Source organism: Leishmania donovani, chromosome 36 (genome assembly GCF_000227135.1).
Source record: "Leishmania donovani BPK282A1 complete genome, chromosome 36".
Lineage (NCBI taxonomy): Eukaryota > Euglenozoa > Kinetoplastea > Trypanosomatida > Trypanosomatidae > Leishmania > Leishmania donovani.
In genome coordinates, this window is record NC_018263.1 from 270,581 (window position 1) to 287,763 (window position 17,183).

The window sequence follows — 17,183 nt, forward strand, 5'->3', positions numbered from 1 at the left end:
CCCCCAATGCACACAGTGGATGCGTGCGAAGTGTGCGGCCTCTCCCCCATGCGGCCGGGCGGGTGCGATGAGGCACGACGAGAGCGCCGCGAATGGCGCCGTCGAGCCCTCCCGACTGCGGTGTGAAGGGTGCCCACACCACCTTGTGGGATGCCGCGGCTGGAAGCGACTGAGAGGGCGCAGCACGTGTGCGAAGGAAGGGACGAGGAAGGACAGGAGGAGCCTGCCTAGACGCGTGGCCCCGATCCGGCGGCTGGACGCTGCGCCCTCGAGGACCCGGATGTAGTCGCGGCGCCACAGGAGGTGGGTGCGCTGCGGTTGGATGCGTATACCTTGACTGACGTGTTCCTGGCGGAATGGCACAGCGCGAAGAGAATAGTTTCTCGCGTGCGTTGCCGTTGCTGTGGTTTTCGCGAAGCGGCTGAGAGTTTTGCACTCGAACTCTTTGCCTTGTCCTCTCACCTTGCATTTAGGCGGCCCCGTCGGGCGTTTTCTTTTTTTTTTATTGACTTGTCTCCGTTTGTGTGTGGGAAGGCGACTTCGTATGGGGCGCTGGTTTTATTTCTTCTCGTACATGTGCATCGGTGGTGGGGCGATGTGTACTGTGTTAGTGTGCGATTTTTCCTTTCCCAAGTTTGCGAGGAGATTCTTTTCTTGCATCGTCACATTACCTTTGAGGGGAGGAGGAAGCGGGGCCAGATGTTCATGGCGCATTTCTGTTTCTGTGTGTGTTGTCTTGTGGCCGCGTCTCTCGCTGTGGAGCCTCGATGGGATGCAAGTTTGGTGATTCTGCTTTCTCTGTCTTACCATTTCCAACCGCAGTTGATGACGTGCACACTTTTCCTTCTTCCCTTTAACATCACCGGCGGTGCTATGTCTTAAAGTTTGGTGGAACGTGGTTGCTCCACGGCACTACTCTCCTTTTTCTAGCTGTTCAAGGAGGGCGAAAGGCATGGCGGACCCCGGTTCGGTGACCCTGACGTCCGTGAGGAAGGTGATTGTCGGAGTCGACGTATGTGCAAGCGAGACGCACCAAACGAAACAAACCGTCCACTATGGGGGGCGAAAAGATATGTGCAAAGGAAGCATAGAGAGCATGGAATGCGATTGCGGTGGGGTCTCGTGGCCATGCGGGTGCGTGCGTGTGTGTTGCCCTTTCAGCTCTTGTGCGATATGCGCCGATGTAGAGTTTCGCTGTCCTCTTTTTGTTTCTTTGGCTTCTGGCATAATTGGCGATGAGCCGATGGCGTTGGGCTTGCGTATGTCTTTGTTCTTGCCGGTAATTGTGTGTGCTGGCGTACTTGGCACAGACACGGTATGCCTTGCTGCAGCTCTTCTTTCCTTCCCTCCATCTCTTGCGCACGCCACGGAAGGGAGGACTGAGGTGGGGAAGACAAAATGGAGAAGTCTGCTGAACACCTGCGCTTGATTTTCTGTGCTGGCTACCTACGCACATGCGCCCCGCTCTGCGAGCCTTCGTTTCCATCTGTATAGTCTTTTTTCTCTTCGCTTTATTTGCGGTTCCTCCTGCATTTCCCGCTTCGTGCTGAGGCGCTCACACGAAGGTGCTGAGCGCACACGACATTTTCATAAACCTAAAAGCAACGAGCATACATGCCACAGCAGCCACAAGCCCGTGAGTGCTCGTGTGCGCAAGACGATCGCATCAGCCCTTTTGGGGCACTCGACACAGCACGCCGGGGCGATGTCCTTCGCCGGCTTGTGCAGAAGTTTGCGTGCGCTTATACGGGCTTCCTGCACTCCTGCGTGCATGTGCACCGTGGTGTTCGTGTGAGTCTGCTCGCCTTCGGTGCGACTGCGATTTGAGGTCGAGAGCATACAACAGCCACCGTCGTCGCCACAAGAAAACCGCTGCCGTGCAGTCTGTTTGTCTTTCCTCTTGTTGTCTCAGCTGTTCCGTTGGGTATCTCTTACGTAAATGCCACCCCTCTTTTCTCCCGCCCCTCCTCCGCTTCATCTCTATGTCGTCCCCCCTCCCCCCCACACACACACGCACGCACCGATTCAGGCTTTTTCCTCGCTTTTTTTTGTTGTGTCTTCTTTGACTTCCTCCCTTGCTGGAGCAGCTTGTCCGCCTCGTTTCCTTGTTTGTTTTCCCTTGTTTTTCTTTTCTCTGTCTTTATGAGCTTCTAACGGCTCGACTAGCGGAAAAGGGTCAGTAACGTGATAGAGCCACCCTCACCCCCTCTCTACCGCCACTCTCACGGCAGCTGCGCCTCATACACACTTGCGGGCCCGCCCAGTCTTCACGCAGAGCCCTTGTGCGCAGCTGTTTTCTTTTTTTTTCCACTTGATCAGTGCACCTACGCATTTTGCACCATTTAAAGTGGAGGGTCGGCTTCGTTCTGCTGCTGCTGCTGCTACGTTGAGGAATCCTTTCTTCCCTGCTTTTCCACGTCCTTTTTTCTCTGTTTAGATAGAACCATCTTTAGTCGCACTCATACAATGGACGCTCGCCGCACCGCCGTCTCTTCGTTGCCAGGAGGCACTCCCGTTAGCGGCGGTGTTGGTGACAGCGGTGGCCTTCACCGCGGCTTCAACGCAGATGAACGCAGCACTTCTGCTGCCGCGGTCTTTGCTACCGACTCCGCTGCGTTAGCTGCAGCTTCACCTTCCCTGTTTTCGCTGGACGGTAGTGCACCCTTTGCACGTCTTAGCTCTGTACAAAACCGAGACTGTGGGCTGAGGTGTGTGTCTGGCAGTGGGCTTCCGGCACGCACCAAGCGAAAGCCGACTTGCACCGCCAGTGCCAGGCACACCATGGCGACGACGCAGGCCGCCAGCCCCTTGCAAGGCGCCGCGTCAGCATTCTCGTTGTGGGGCGTGAGGTGCATTCCTCGACTGACCGGCGCTACCGCGTTGCGGAAAACGCCGCCCATGCGTCTCTCGTCCGCTTCGTCAGAGTCGCACCCTACCGCCATGCGCGCTCGACCATATTTGAACAACTACCTTTCCGGACAGGCCACTCCGTCGTTCAGTAGCACTGGCACACAAATACGCCTCTCGCATCCTCTTCGATCCGCTTCCGCACCCCGTGAACGCGCCGCCGCGGCGCCGCCTGCGCCTGCCGACGGCTCCTCAGCCTCTCGTTCCACGGTCGACCCGATGAAGGAGAGAGTCGAAGAGGCCGCATTCGCGTTTGCAGGCTACGCGGTGGCAGAGGAAGGAGCTCCGAAAAGAGCACGCAGCGTGAGCCCGACGCCGCCCTTCTCTGCTTCCTCGTCTGCAAGCTGCGCCGCTGCCAATCACGTGGTCCCCGTGCGACCGTTCCTGCGGCCGCACCTTCCCTCGTACCGGGGAGAAGGGCTATGTGAGCGTACCCACGCCCCAGAAACAACCGATGCGGGTAAGTCGTCGAAGGCACACTCACGTCTCGCCACGTTCACGCGGCGAGCTGCTAGTGCGACTCAGAAGGCAGTGCGTCAGCGTCCGCCAGCCATGCGCATGACGCGGTCCTCGACGCTGAACCGACCTGTCCTTCTTACAAAGGATGCCTCTCGCGCGCACCCAGGCGCTGCCTATGACACCTCTTCTGTCGCGAGCGCTGCGGCTGTCGCGGGGGCACGAGCCTCTCCTTTACCGTCTCCGAGCGTGTCTTCCGGTGACCTCTGCGACACCAAAGGGGTAAGCAGCAGTGAGACCCGCACATGCCCTGCCGCAGCGACAGTTCAGTCTGTCTATCTCTCACGACCTTCACCACCCACGCCGCCGCCGCGGCCAGCGGGGCATCGGCGCTCTCGCCGGAACTCCCTCATCTCAGTGAAAACTAACTCGTCGGCTTCCTTTCTGTACCACGAGCAGAACTTTTCCCCAGACGAGGAGGCCACCGCGACCCTGCGCTTCTTCAGCATCATGCCGGACTTGTCGGCTGCCAAGGAGGAACCGTGCTGCAGCTCTCCTGACGAGGACCTCACGATGGGCACTAGCTCCTCTGTGCTGGGCGGGACGGGAAACATCCCGTTCGCGGCGCAGTCCGGCAGCTCAGAGGCTGCCGCCACCCCCGTGTGCGGGGCGAGGAAAGGGGGCAGCGATGGCGGTGACGCAGGCGGCCACTCGCACGACGCAACGAACTTTGCGGGGCCCCCGCCGAGCCCGCACACCAAAGGCTCCGTCTACGCAGGCGGCACCGCTGGGATTGTGGCGCGGCTCAAGGAGCGGGGAAACGCGTTTCTTCTGCGCGAAGAATTCGAGCTCGCCATTGCGACCTACACGGAGGCGATCCGACTTGACCCCGCCCACGAAGCGCTGTGGGGCAATCGCGCGTGCGCGTTTTTACTGAGCTTCCGCTACCTCCCCGCGGTGGCGGACTGCCTTTACGTGCTGCACATCTACCCCGGACACACAAAGGCGTGCTGGCGAGCCGCCAAGGCCTATGCGGCCGCGTACCGGTTAGTGGAGGCGAAGAAGTACTACCAGCTGGCTCAGCAGGCATGCGAGAGGGACGGTATGTGGCGGGGGTCGGCCTCGACCAGCCGCAGAACGGCGTCTTTGTCGTCGATGCGCAGCGACAAGGGTGGTGACGAGACCCCAGATGGCCCCCTTGCACGTGACGCTGCGGGAAGCAGCTCTGCCGAGGCTGCTGGGGCCTGTTGCCGGCACGACAGCCGCCTCCTGAAGTCGCAGAGAGAGCGGCAAGTTCTGGCGGCCGAGGAGGCGGCACTGGAGATGGTGGAAACCTACTGGCAGCATCTCCGCCACGAGCGGTGGGCGGATGCGTTAGCGGCTATGGACAAGGTGTTGACCTTGGCCAGCTACACAGGGCCGACAGCCGTGTCCTGGCAGGCCCTCCGGCTCGAGGCGCTTCTCCACCTCCATCCAAAGAAAGCGTTGTCCGAGGCGGAGGCTCTCTACCGTGCCTACCCGGATTCTCTGGAGCTCTACCCGGTACTGGCCAAGTCCATCTTCTATGACGTGCACGACGCTGCTGCAACCAAGCGGTGTCTTGGCTTGCTGGACGAGGCGGCAGAGAAGCGCTGCGCGCAGAATCACCTGCTGAAGGTGCACGTGCGCTACTGCGCGACGCAGCTGCGTGAGCGGCTTCCCGCGGACGCCGGTAAAACCACAGCTGTACACATGGAGGCGTGGGGCAAGCTGCACTACCTCAGGGAGGACAGTCGTACCGCGGAGCTGCGCCATACCATCGAGAAGTTTGCGCGGCACCGCGACGCCGGGAACGCGGCGTACGAGGCCGGTGACTGGGACGCCGCCGCGTCCGCCTACACGCGCTGCCTCGAGACAGACCGCCTGAATCACGCACTCCTGGCGGCAGTATACTGCAATCGGACGGCGGTGTACATGCAAGCGGGTCGCTGGCGGGACGCACTCAGCGACGCAGACTCCGCCGTGTCCCTCAGCCCGCAGTACGCCACGGCGTACGCGAGACGCGGGCGAGTGAAACTATACCTACTTGCACAGGAATATAGGGGACAACGCGCCGTGCTCGCGAGCTGCAGCGCAGCGCCGTGGACGGCGGCGATGAAGGAGCGGCTGCAAGGCTATGCCGACGCCGCCGTCACGGACCTGACGCGCGCGGTGGAGCTGTCGCCGACGATAGAGCACAAGACGCAGCTGCAGCAGGCACTGGCGCAGCGCCGGGCTATTAAAGCTTCGCTGAAGCCCACTTGTGAGACACCAAAGTCCTCCATGCCGTTCTCATCCTCATCCGCTTCCGAAGGGGAGAGGCACCGCGGTCAGAGCGCGCATTCGCCGCCCCCGCACGCGGATGCGCGGCGTGTCGAGTCGGCGGCATTATGTGAGCTCACGGATCAGTTGAAGTTGCTTGGACTGAGCATCCTCGCGCCGTCGGCACCTGGAGAGTTCGGGAGGCTTCCAGAGCCGAAGGTGATCGCCAAGGCGTACCGAGAGGCGGCCCTTCGGTGGCACCCAGACAAGTGGGTAACAGCCACTCCACACGAAAAGCAGCAGGCAGAGCAGCAGTTCAAATCTATATGTGTCGCCTATCAGGCGTTGCGAGAGCGCAGTGGTGTGGTGTTTTGAGAGAATGTACGATAGGGGCGCCCGTAATGCGGAATCGCTTGCGGAGGATGTGCAGCGCGCACTTGAGCAGCGACACAGCCACGCTTACAGAGAATGAGACGGCACTGCGCATCTCCCACAAACTCCTGCTCGACATATTTCATGTTTCTCGGCTGTAAATTATGGAAGGAGACGAAGATGGCAGGTGCTGTTGTGTGCTCATTTCGGTGCTTCTCGTCCTGTTTTAGCGTTGCTTGTGCCCCCTCCATCGTCCAGTGTCTCTGTTGTTCGTTGGGTCTGCCGGTGCCCCTTCGCAGTTCTTAATTTTATGTTTCGGTGTGTGCGTGTGTTTTGGGAGGGGGGATCTTGTCTTGGTACACTTTACGTTAGTTTTGCCGGTCCCTCTTTGTTCTTGACGTTGTTGCCTCGACATTTCGGCTTGTTTTTTTTTTATTTATCTTTTTGTTGGGTGGGTGGGTGGTGGTGGTGGTGGGGTGGGGGCGCGTCTTTACTTTTCTAACGCCACGGACCTCCAAATGAGACACAAGCACCTCCGCTCCCCGCCACCTCCTTTCCTCGTCCCACTTCTCTCTCCGTTATTACTGTCTTCTGTCGTCTCTTCGTCACCCCCCCCCCCTGTATTGTGGAACTTTGCGTCTTTTCTTTTTTTTTTCTCGCGGGGGAGGGAGGGGCATGGGAGACTTCGCCCCCTCCCTCCTCCCTGTCCCGATACGACTGCTGCGTGCTTGGTTGTGTACATGCTGTCTCTTTCAAGCGAAATGGATGCGTTGGGCAGTTTCTTGATCTCTCTCTTTCCCCATCTCCTTTCCTTACCTCTTTGAGCTCTTTGAACTTTTCCGGACATCGGTTTTGTTTCGTCTCTCGTGCCTGGCGTTGCATGTGGGCGTGCGTGTGTGTTTACTGTGCAGCAAACAGTATAGTACACGAGGAAAAGAAAAGAGGAGGGGTCCCTTGTTGGCTGCCATACACATCCTACTCCTCCGCTTCTTGCCCTCCCTTCCATACACCTCCTTCTCCTCCGATGTCCCTCCGTCTTATTCAGCTTTTTTTTTTTGACCGCCTTTTTGCCCCTTCCTCTCCTCTCGTTTTCTCATGCCCCTCGGAGGCGGCGTGTGCCGACGCAGGCGGTTTGCTTGCGGTTTGCGAGAACAACAACACAGCATTTTTCTTTTTGTTTTGTTGTGCATGTGTGTATTTTGCCTGTTTCATTGGCCGCAAAGAAAAAAAAGACCGAGGGAGCGGTACAGCGGGCCCATTCTCGTGGGCGGCTCACACCATTCATTGCGTCGCTTCTCTGATGTGATTCTCATGGCGCTGGCTGCCGCTTTATGGTGTCTTCCTGCTGTTGCCACACACACACACACACACACACGCGTTACGGCATCGCGGGCGGCTCACACCCGATCCCTGTCTTCCCTGGTGCTTCGGTGATAACGCGCATCCAAAAGCTGTTGGTTGCAGACTGTGTGGCTGAGCGCTTCCTATCCGGCTTCACCATCCCATTCATCGCCTTCTTCTCCTGCGCTTTTCTGGAGCATAGACCTCGTCTGTGATGCTCCCTCTCACCTGCGCTTAAGCCCACGCACACAGGATCTATCCGCACGCCCTACTTCTCGAACTGCTCACCCGCGTCGATTCTACAGATTTTGTTGTCGTTCACTTTGAAGTCAAGTGGAGTCATCATGGCGACGGACCTCGATTCCTTTAGCACGTACATTGATCACCTCATTCTGCTCCTGGCGGCACGCTTCCATGCACCGCTGGACGTATCCGTTGAGGAGTTGCTGCCCAGCAGCCTGAACTTGTCAGTCGAGGCACAATGCCCGTGGGAGCTGGTTGCCTGCTCCGTGCAGCAGGCGCTCCGCACACCGCAAACAGCTCAGGAGCGCCTCCTGATGCGCCATCTAGACGTGCACCACTTCTCGGCGTCGGTGTGTAGGGAGAGGGCTCGCTACATGCAGTGGAAGCTGCAGGAGTGCCGGCGTCGCCGCGGCGAAAAGCAGCAGCTTGTGCAGTCAGCAGCAGTGCCGTCAGCAGCCCGAACAAACACGGGCTCCACTGCCGCTGCAAATGCTATAGCCGCGGGCCAGCCCTGCGATGTGACATGCACATCTCTTCACAACGATGCTTGCTCTCTCTACAAGCTGGTGCGCCAGTCGCTGCCCTGTACGCTGGGCGGCACCGAGAGCGACGACGACGACAACGAGGATGCGCAGGCGCCAACGGCGTCGGTGAAGTCGGTAGCGTTCGCGAGTGAGCCATCCGCATTCGAGAGAGTTCATGAGGTGTTCATGCGTACCCCGTCCGAGCAGGAGCGCGATGAGCTAGTCGCCCGCGCGCGGGACGAGTTTCTGAGTCAGGTGCAAGCACTGCAGTCAGCTTACTACGACAAGTATCACCGCTGGATGGACGTGCCGGCAAGCGTCTTGGACCCTCCTCCCGCGTCGAGAAAGCAACCTGCGAGCACAGACGCCGCTGCCGCTGCGTTCGAGAGCGCTGCACCGCAGCATGGCTCAGAGAGTGAGCGGGCGGCGTTGCTGGGGGCCCTCGGGGCGGCAGCACCACCACCGCCTCGTCCCAGGACACAGGCGAATTACACCAACACTAGCGGCGCCGCTGACCGCACAGAGAAACCCCATACCCTCGCCTCCATGCTCCGCCAGGTGCAGCTACGGCGCCCTTTGCGCCCCTCTGCTGTGCCGGATGACGTGCTGGAGAGCATGTACCGCGCGCGCGCCGAGTCTGAGGGGGCGCCAAAGAACCTGTGCATCTCTAGTGGCTTGCGCAGCTCTCCCCCTGCAGCCTCCACCTCCGCTACTCCGTCGTTCGCCGTTGGTTCTGCTGATACCATAACCGCGGAAGCTGTAGCTGTCGCGTCATCATCATCACAGCCTTCATCCTCCGTGGCAGCGGTTCGAAAGGACACGGTGCCGCCAGCGAGCCGCCGCGGCCGCTGGCAGATTGTCGAGTACGACGATGACGATGATGGCGAAGGATAGCGGCTCATCAGTCATGGCCTTCTTTTTGACTTTGAGGCTCCCGCGATGGAAGTGAATTAACGGCGTTCATGGATACTGGAAGAGAGCGGAGCGATTCTTTAGCGGCAGCATGTACATATATGCCGACCCCGAGCATCTGCCGCGCGCATGCGTGCGTTTTTTTTTTGTTTGTTTGGCTTCGCTGGTGCACCTCTCTCTGTCGAAGCCCGAAAAGATGTATGGATTCGCGTACCACCATCGACATGCATACACAGAGGTAAGAGGTGCCCGCGCATATCCGAACCTGCCTATTCATGTGCATCCTCGCTCTCCTTCTTTGTTTTTGCACTTGTGTTGTGTTCATGTGAGCGTTAGACACACATCTCTCCTCTCCCTTCTCGCTCTCTGCGCTCTCGCGTGTTTTAGCCACTGTCTCCCACGTGCGGAGTTTGCTGTTCTCTTGTGCATGCGCTACGGGATATGCTCAGGCGACTGCGACATGCACGCTGTATGTCGGTCCTCATCATTAGTCGGAATGTGTGGGGTATGCATGTATAGATGTATATGTATGTGTGGAGCCCGGAAGATTGGTGGCTAACGCTTGCAGAGAGTATGGCGGACGCTTTTCTGCACCGTAGAGAAGACAACCGAATAGGAAAAGTTTAGGACGAGTGCGGGCCATGCCTGCTTTTCTTGTGCGATTCACGTTTCGGCGGCAAAGGGGGTGCAAAAATGAAAGCAGAAGGTCTGCCAAGTCTTTTTTTTTTTCGTACGAAAAACGTGTCGCCTGCCGATGCAGGTGAGACGCGCTGATGAGCGCTTTCTATAGAGCATGTGTGTCACCTCCATGGCATCACTGACAGAGCGAACCGAGTCAGCAAAGATGTTGTCCTCGACAGGTCGTAATTCGCTCCTTTTTTTCTACCCCACCCGTCTGCCGCGCGCATCGGTGCGTGCTTACTTGTGCTTGGCTCACGCTGTAGCGCAGCCTTTCCGCTGCCGCCTATGACGGGCATAAGGACTGTAGTTTTTCGGTGAGTGCGCATGTGCAACGATAACGTGAGCTGACTGGCATATACACACGCACAAGCACACGTATGCGACAACAAAGAAAAGCCAAACACCTTTTTCACGGATGCGCCAGTGCTTTTCTTGCTCCCCTTCTCGTCTCTTTGCCTAAACCCCCTTTTTCTTTCTCCCTTTCGTTGCTTAACGCACATGTATGCGGGCGGCCGGCACACGCGCACGCGCTCTTTGTGCATTGCCGCCACGAGTTTGGCGCGACGGCATGCACTATTTCTCCTTTTTTTTCGCGTGTCTTGCTGTTCTACTCTGACGTTTCTCTATCCGCGCAACACCCACGGGCAGCCAACAAGCGGGGGGGGGAATGTGTGAGAGCGAAGAGACTGCGCATCATTACCAGCCCGCGTTCTTTTTTTCGTGTTTTTATTCGCTGCCCGTCTTTTCATTGAACCGAGCCCTGCCATCAGATTGCGGTGCTAGAGAGGCAGATGAAGAGCCGATTCGCGTGCCCTTCCGTGTACCCCCTTCTTCTTGCCTGCCACTCTGTTTTTTTTTTTCTCTCCCTGCATGCCCTCCCTCTCACTTGCTTAGACGCACACGAACCGCATAAAGGGGATATACATCCGCACATAGAGAATTGAGGCTACACGCACACACACGTACAGACCTGCATTGCCGTATCGTGGCACGTCCTCTCTCACACACAAGAAACTCTTTGTTCTCCAGTCTCATTTATCATTGCTCTCGTCGGCGTCGGCGCCTTCCCAGGCAAGGGCTGATAATGCGCCGCCCAGGTGTGGAGTACTGGTCGTCCACTTGCTCTGTACACAGACCCTCGCGCACGTCTTCCTCGCCGGATCCAACGTCTGTGTCGTGCACCTCCGCGGCGGGCTACTGCAACTCGAGCAAGGATGAAATTCCACCGCCGATGTCGACTGTGTGGCTAGCTCCGCCGTCGCTGTCCACCCCGGTCATCTGCGAAGCGGACAGCGGAGACGGAGACGGAGCCCAGCGCAGGATGCAACAACAACGAGTGCTGCAGCGACGAGAAGAGGAAGTGGCGCGTCTCGAAGCCATCTTGGCACGGGAACGAGTCGACAACGCCAACTCGCTGAACGCCCTTCGAGCGTCACTGAAGCGCGAGCACCTGCTGCGCGCCACGGCGGAGAAAGAGCGACAGGCCGCTCAGGCTGAGGGCAGGCACCTGCGCACCGCACTCCGGGCACTCCTGGCTCAGCCACCAAACAACAGCAACAACGAACCGTTGTCGTCGACGGTGCCTGTCTCCCTTTACGAAGAGGCGCGCCGCCTCCTCCTGCGGTGTGACAAGACGTTCGCGGAGCTCAAGGCGCTCCAGCTGCGCTCAACCGACGCCGCTGGCCTCGAGGTACTCCGCCGGTATGACATTCCGGTGCTCGACGAGATCCCACCTGCGTGGCCGCCTGGGACGCCGCAGTGCAGCGGCAAAGAGGAAGACGACCACGCGCGACGCCGGGCGCGTGCTGGTGGTGGCCCGAATTCTACCCCGGCTGCACGTGAGAAGGCCTCTTCTGGCACTACTCCACTACCGATGGAGGAGACGCTGACGGGGCTCGAGATATCGGAGCTGACTGCTCTCTCGCCAGACACACCGTGCAGCCCGAGTTCGGCAACGCGGCAGGTGAGTGCGGTCACAGCTGCCGGTGAGGCGTCGGAGACGTGGCGTGAGAAGGGGTGCGTACCCCCTGTCCACTCCTCGTCAAACGGCAAGGCCAAGCCTGATGCCGGAGGGGAAACCCTCAGCGCCGACGGTCGTCGTCGTCCGCGGCCCACCCTCCTCAGTCCCCCGTTGCCATCGTCGGAGACCAGCGCCGCGAAAGTTGTGCAGCCGTGGATGGGGCCCATGCACGAGTTCGCCGGGTCGACGCCCCTTCTTGACGCCACGCCGCCGCAGGAGCTCAGCGCGGAGCACCCCACGCGGCTGAGTGAGTTGGGGCGAGAGGACACGATTCGCGACACGGATCACCTTCTCCGGTCTCTGGCAGAAGAGATCGCAATGCTGGCCACGAGCCAAGGGCTCCGCACTGCGTCCGAGGTGGCAGCGCTGTGCCGCCGCCGCGGGCTGCACTACGTCGACGCCGCGTTTCCTCCCGTGTCGGAGACGCTTGGCTTTGACAGCAGTGGTGGCTGCCGCGGCTGCCATACAGACCGGCGCACTTCGTTTGTTGTGGAGTGGCGCCCCCGCGACGCCGTTGTACCTCGTGGCAGGAAAGCTGAGCTGCTGACGAGCGCCGGCATTGACCCCGATTCGCTACGCTGCGGCCGACTGGGCGACGCGGGTGTTGTTGCCGCCTTGGCTGCGCTCGCCGAGTCTGCTGGTGCGGTGCTGAGCGTGCTCGCCAGCACGACGAGCGAGGACGAGGACAATGGCATCTACGTTGTCTGGCTGTGCGTGCATGGCTGGTGGACGCGCGTCACGGTCGACGCGTATCTGCCGTGCGTCATCGAGGACAACAGGCTCGTCGACCTGTACGGATGCAGCAGCACCACCACCTACGACCTCTGGGCACCTGTTTGCGAGAAAGCGCTGGCCAAAGTGCTGTGTGGCTACCACGCGCTCTGCAGTCTCACAGCGGAGACGGCGATTGGCAACTTCACGGGTGGACCGGTCGAGTGCTGGGACTGGTGGCACAGACGCAGCAGCACGGCGCTGGAGGAGATGGAGGCGGCTCTCAGTACAAACGCACGCGGCGCAGGCGTGGTGCTGCTCTCCACCTTTTCAACGGCGGCCCTGCGTGACACATCTACGAGGTCGGTGGCTGTGGCTGGGGCGCATGCGGCTTACCAGCGGCTCGGGCTTCGACCTGGCACGTCGTACCGCGTGCTGGCCGTGGCTGATAATGCAGAAGGTGAGCCGATGGTCCTCCTGCGCAACTGGACACGAAGGTGCGAGCAGCGGGAGAACGGCCAGGCGCGCTGTCTCTTTGATCTCGATTCCGCATTCGGCGGCGGTGACCGTCGCAATCTTTCGCCGCGGCGGGACAGCAATGACGGCACTGCGGCCGTGAAGGGATGGCTGGCAAAGCCGCTGTCGCAGTCGAGTGCCGCTTCGAGTCAGTGCGACTCGTGTGTGTGGCTGAGCTACACAAAAGAAGTGCTACCCTACTTCGACGGGTGCCACGTGTGCTTTGACTGTCGCCGGTACCACGACCTTCGCGTTCCGATTGCATTTACGGGCTCACGGCCGGCCATTCCAGCGCAGCTGGTTCGCGTCCGTGTTCAGGAAGGTCTTGCGAGGCCCCCGCACAGGGTGACGCGCTTCCCGACACGGCTGTGGATCGGGCTACACCAGCCTTTCTCCCGCGTCGACACCAGCGATGCTGCTCACGCTTGCTTTCCGTGGGGGCTGAAGATGACCCTGGTGGCTCAAGAAGAGGCCCCGGTACCCTTTGGGGGAGGCGGCGGCTGTGCGCGTCCTGCGCGCCGGTCATACATCCTGTCCGAGTCCTTCTTAGGTGAGCCAAAGGAGCTGCCAGCGGTGTGGATGTACTTGGAACTGGAGCCCGTCGTGGACAGCGCACCTCATCCTGTCACGGATCTCAAAGATGAGGACGCCGCTGCAGCAACCACGACAACGGAGTTCTTCGTTGTGCCGCACATGGAATGGATCGTCAGGAAGGACAGGGCACACACCGGCCAGGATGATGATGGACTCGGCTCTCTCGGGTGTGACGTACCCTCTGCTCAGCATCGGCGCAGTGTAGGGCAAGAGAGTCAGCGCAGGCGCCTTGGCACGGATGCGGCACCGCATAGTGACCAAAGCGGTTGCGCAAGTGGTGCGGAGAAAGCGGTATGGCACCAGTGCAGTAATCGCCATCCCGCCAGCTTAGCTGAGCTCTCACTCGGCAACGCTACGACAGCGATCGTGGCGGTCTTGGCAGAGCGCAGAGAGTCAGTGCTGGTGGACGTCGTCAACGCACCAGAGGAGCTGCGCGCTGCTGTGTATCACGACGTATTGGATCGTATCGACTTCTCTGATTGTACAGTCGCAGGGGGCAGTGACCACCGTCAACCATCCCACCCGTCGCAAGCGAGCGCTGCTACAGCACCGGGAGGGGTGCGCTGCCAGTTGAATGGACGCTGCATGCCAACGTTTTCCTGGTGATGTTTGCACGGTGACCGGTGGACGGGAGAGGGCTAACAGTGAAGCGATGCAACCCGAAGCGGCTCGAGAGATGAAGGCGCGCCATGAGCCTTCAAGTTGTCCCTGCCATCCTTTTCCTCGGCTCGTCGTTGGGTGCATGTTGGTACAGTGCCCCGTCCTGCAAGTTCCGCGCTGCGTGCTATGCTCCTTTTTCTATCGTCACTGCCTGTTGTTGGCGCTAGGGCGAATGGGTGGCCATCACACAGCTGGACGCGATCAGATCCGCCGCAACGACGGTCGCACAATCTTACCATACCCGTGCGGAGAAAACCAAAAGCCCTAATCGGAAGCGACAAAAACCGCCCACGCCGTTACTGCAACGATGATGGCCACGAAGGCAGGTTCAGCGGCAGGTATGACGACCTCGTTAGGAGGTGAGAACTGGTCTCCTCTCTCAACAGTCCGCAGACCTATACACACCACGGTGTGTCTTGTCTCGCTTTCACGCGCATCCCCTACACTGCACCTCTCCCGCTTCTGTCTTCAAAGCCTCTTCTGGCCTTCTCCTCGTGCTAGCACGATGACTCTGCGCTTGCGCCGCACTTTCTTTTATCCTCTGCTTCACCACTGCGTTAGCGTGACTACCTGCACACTCATACAGATGAGCGCGTGAGGAGCCACGCTATTTTTGGCTGCCAGCGCCTGCAGGCGTTGCCCTTCGAGCAAGGGGACGGGCAAGAGCCTCACGATCACCCATGCTCTGTGGGCCGCGGTGGCATTCTCTAAGCTTATGATTCTCGTGGAGGCGGTTGGTGGCGACATGCCGGGCAATCTTGTCGTGCTGTGCGATGAAGCTGATATTCTAGCTTACCACTTCACCCTTCGTGCCCCTCTGTTCTCCGCCTAGGCGCCCAGGTGGCATGCGAAGGATCGCTGCACATTTGCGTGGCGCCGCGCTCAGGTGATTGGCGCGATGGCGTCTGTCTTTACCACCTGCGGCCCCGCTGTGCGGATCACCAGCAGCCCCTTCCAGTGGCTTCCAAGCGTGTCCCTGTGCGCCATGTATGATGACGAGCAGGGGATGGGGGATGGGACGGAGAGGTGCTGCCGACGCCTTTTATGATGGGGCTGGGGTGCTTTGGCTTCGTCATGAACGTGCTTGTCAACAGCATGCGGTACTGCAGTAGCGAGCACGCACAGTCTCCCGGCGGCCTCTTCGAGGGCCATGACGATGACCAGGGCCGCAGTCACGAGGACGGCGGGCACCATCACTACGAAAATGGCCACGAGGACGACCACGGCAGCGTACACGCTCGGCTTCTCTCCACGTAGGATCACCAGCGCGATCGGCAGACATCTGCGGCGGCTTACACGGCGTGCGTGTGAGCCGTGCCTCAGACGCCGAGGCGCTATCGCAAGATGCAAGGCACCACCGTATCCCCCTTCTCCACGTCTTCGGCAACTGACTGCCTGCCTTGGGGGTAGTGGCGCCAGCTGGCGTGACGGCGGTGTGCAACTCGTGCTAGCACCACGCAGCCAGCACGTTGCACCGCTAGGTCAACCTGGTGGATCCTATCCTGTCCCTTGTGTTTCACATGATCACGATCCACACCCCGCGAAGGACCTTGCCGTGGAGAGGTGGCAGATCGTGATGGATTGGGTGTCGACGATGCTCTCCCAACAGGATTGTACGTGTAAAACCGCTGGCCGACAACACAGTGGACGAAGTGCTTCACCTCTATGTTTGGATGGCTTCGACTCAACTTCTCTGTCCTCCGCGCCACACTCAGTACGTCGCACGACCTCCCCGTCGCTGAAGCGCAGCGGCTCATCAAGGGACACACCGACCGGTGCGTGGCGATGGGTGCGCAGCACTGCACGTTTCGGCTCGAGTAGAGCTAGCACGCGCGCAGGTAGGGTGCACCGGTTGCAACGAGGCGTATCGGCGTTGCAGTCGTGTAGAAATCAGCGGATACGAAGTCGTAGCGATCCAGAATGCGATATCCCTCTCAGTGACGCGCCACTTCAGCTGGTGGCATGCTGTCTGTTGGCAGAACAGCGCACCAAAGGAAGGAGCGTGTGGGGGGTAAATCAGGACGATGTAGGGCGAGCATGACGAGGAAGAATAGCCTTCTTTGGTTTGACGGCTACGCGGCTTCACAGAGAAGTTTGCACCTCTCTTTTCCTCGTGCTGCCTTCTCCCCCGCACTTAGATGACTCGCGTCTATCCTGTGCAAAGACTTGATGAGTCCGTCTCTGTATGTTGGCGCTAGGCGTGTTCGTGTTTGTTGCTGAGCCAGGGCTCGTGCGTCTCCTCTGCCTTCTTTCCAGTCGATTACTCACCTCCTCCTCATGTTACCGTGGGCGTTTGCGTTTTTGATGTTTTTTTTTTTCTATTTTGCCTGCTGACATGCTCTACGCTCTCCTTGTTTGCGCACACCTGGTGGCACACATGCGGAATGGTAATCATTCTTGCCTTTGTGTTTTTTTTTTTTGCAACCTCCGCTGCTCTCCGCGCCTTTTCCCGTGCGTCGCTGGCCTTCACTGTCTCTATCTGTTTGTTGGTTCCTTTTCTTCTGGTGCCCTCGCCATGCACACACACGTACAGGCGTTTGTGTCTCTCTGTAGATGAATGTTTGGGCAGACACCCCCTGCACAAACTCCCTTGCTCTCGAGCGTTTCGTTTCTTTGAGTTTATCTTTGCCTCGCTGTCTCGCCTCGCCTTGACGCTGGCTTTTATGTAGGTTATTTCGCTCATTCTCATCGTCCACCGCCTTCCCCCTTCTCTCTCTGTGACTCCAACCGTAAGCCCCAGCGTGTTGCACAGTTGTGTGTGTACATGGGGAAAGGGGGAGACGCTTAACTCTTGTTGTTTCAGTACTGCTGCTTGTAGAGGGTAGAGGACGTAGGGAAGGACGAGAGCGTGTGCGTCCGCATGCCAGTCTGTCCGCCTGGCTTGCTTGTGACGCAGTTTACTAAGTGCTCCGATCTTTTTGTCGCTGCACGCTTTTCGACCGCTGCTGGCCCCCTGGATTTGCGTG

The 17,183-nt window shown here is 59.4% G+C and overlaps 3 protein-coding genes across 3 annotated transcripts; all 3 read left to right on the forward strand.

The window, feature by feature from the left end:
• Positions 1-3,465: 3,465 nt before the first annotated feature.
• LDBPK_360820 (hypothetical protein, conserved) lies at positions 3,466-6,018 on the forward strand (the record flags this gene model as incomplete). The annotated part of the gene is made up of 1 exon (XM_003865150.1): positions 3,466-6,018. The coding sequence occupies one exon, from the start codon at positions 3,466-3,468 to the stop codon at positions 6,016-6,018; it is 2,553 nt and encodes an 850-aa protein (XP_003865198.1).
• Positions 6,019-7,700: 1,682 nt separating this feature from the next.
• Positions 7,701-9,017, forward strand: LDBPK_360830 (hypothetical protein, conserved; the record flags this gene model as incomplete). Its single annotated transcript, XM_003865151.1, has 1 exon — positions 7,701-9,017. The coding sequence occupies one exon, from the start codon at positions 7,701-7,703 to the stop codon at positions 9,015-9,017; it is 1,317 nt and encodes a 438-aa protein (XP_003865199.1).
• Positions 9,018-10,800: 1,783 nt separating this feature from the next.
• Positions 10,801-14,163, forward strand: LDBPK_360840 (hypothetical protein, unknown function; the record flags this gene model as incomplete). The annotated part of the gene is made up of 1 exon (XM_003865152.1): positions 10,801-14,163. One exon carries the CDS (start codon positions 10,801-10,803, stop codon positions 14,161-14,163), a length of 3,363 nt encoding a protein of 1,120 aa, XP_003865200.1.
• Positions 14,164-17,183: the final 3,020 nt, after the last annotated feature.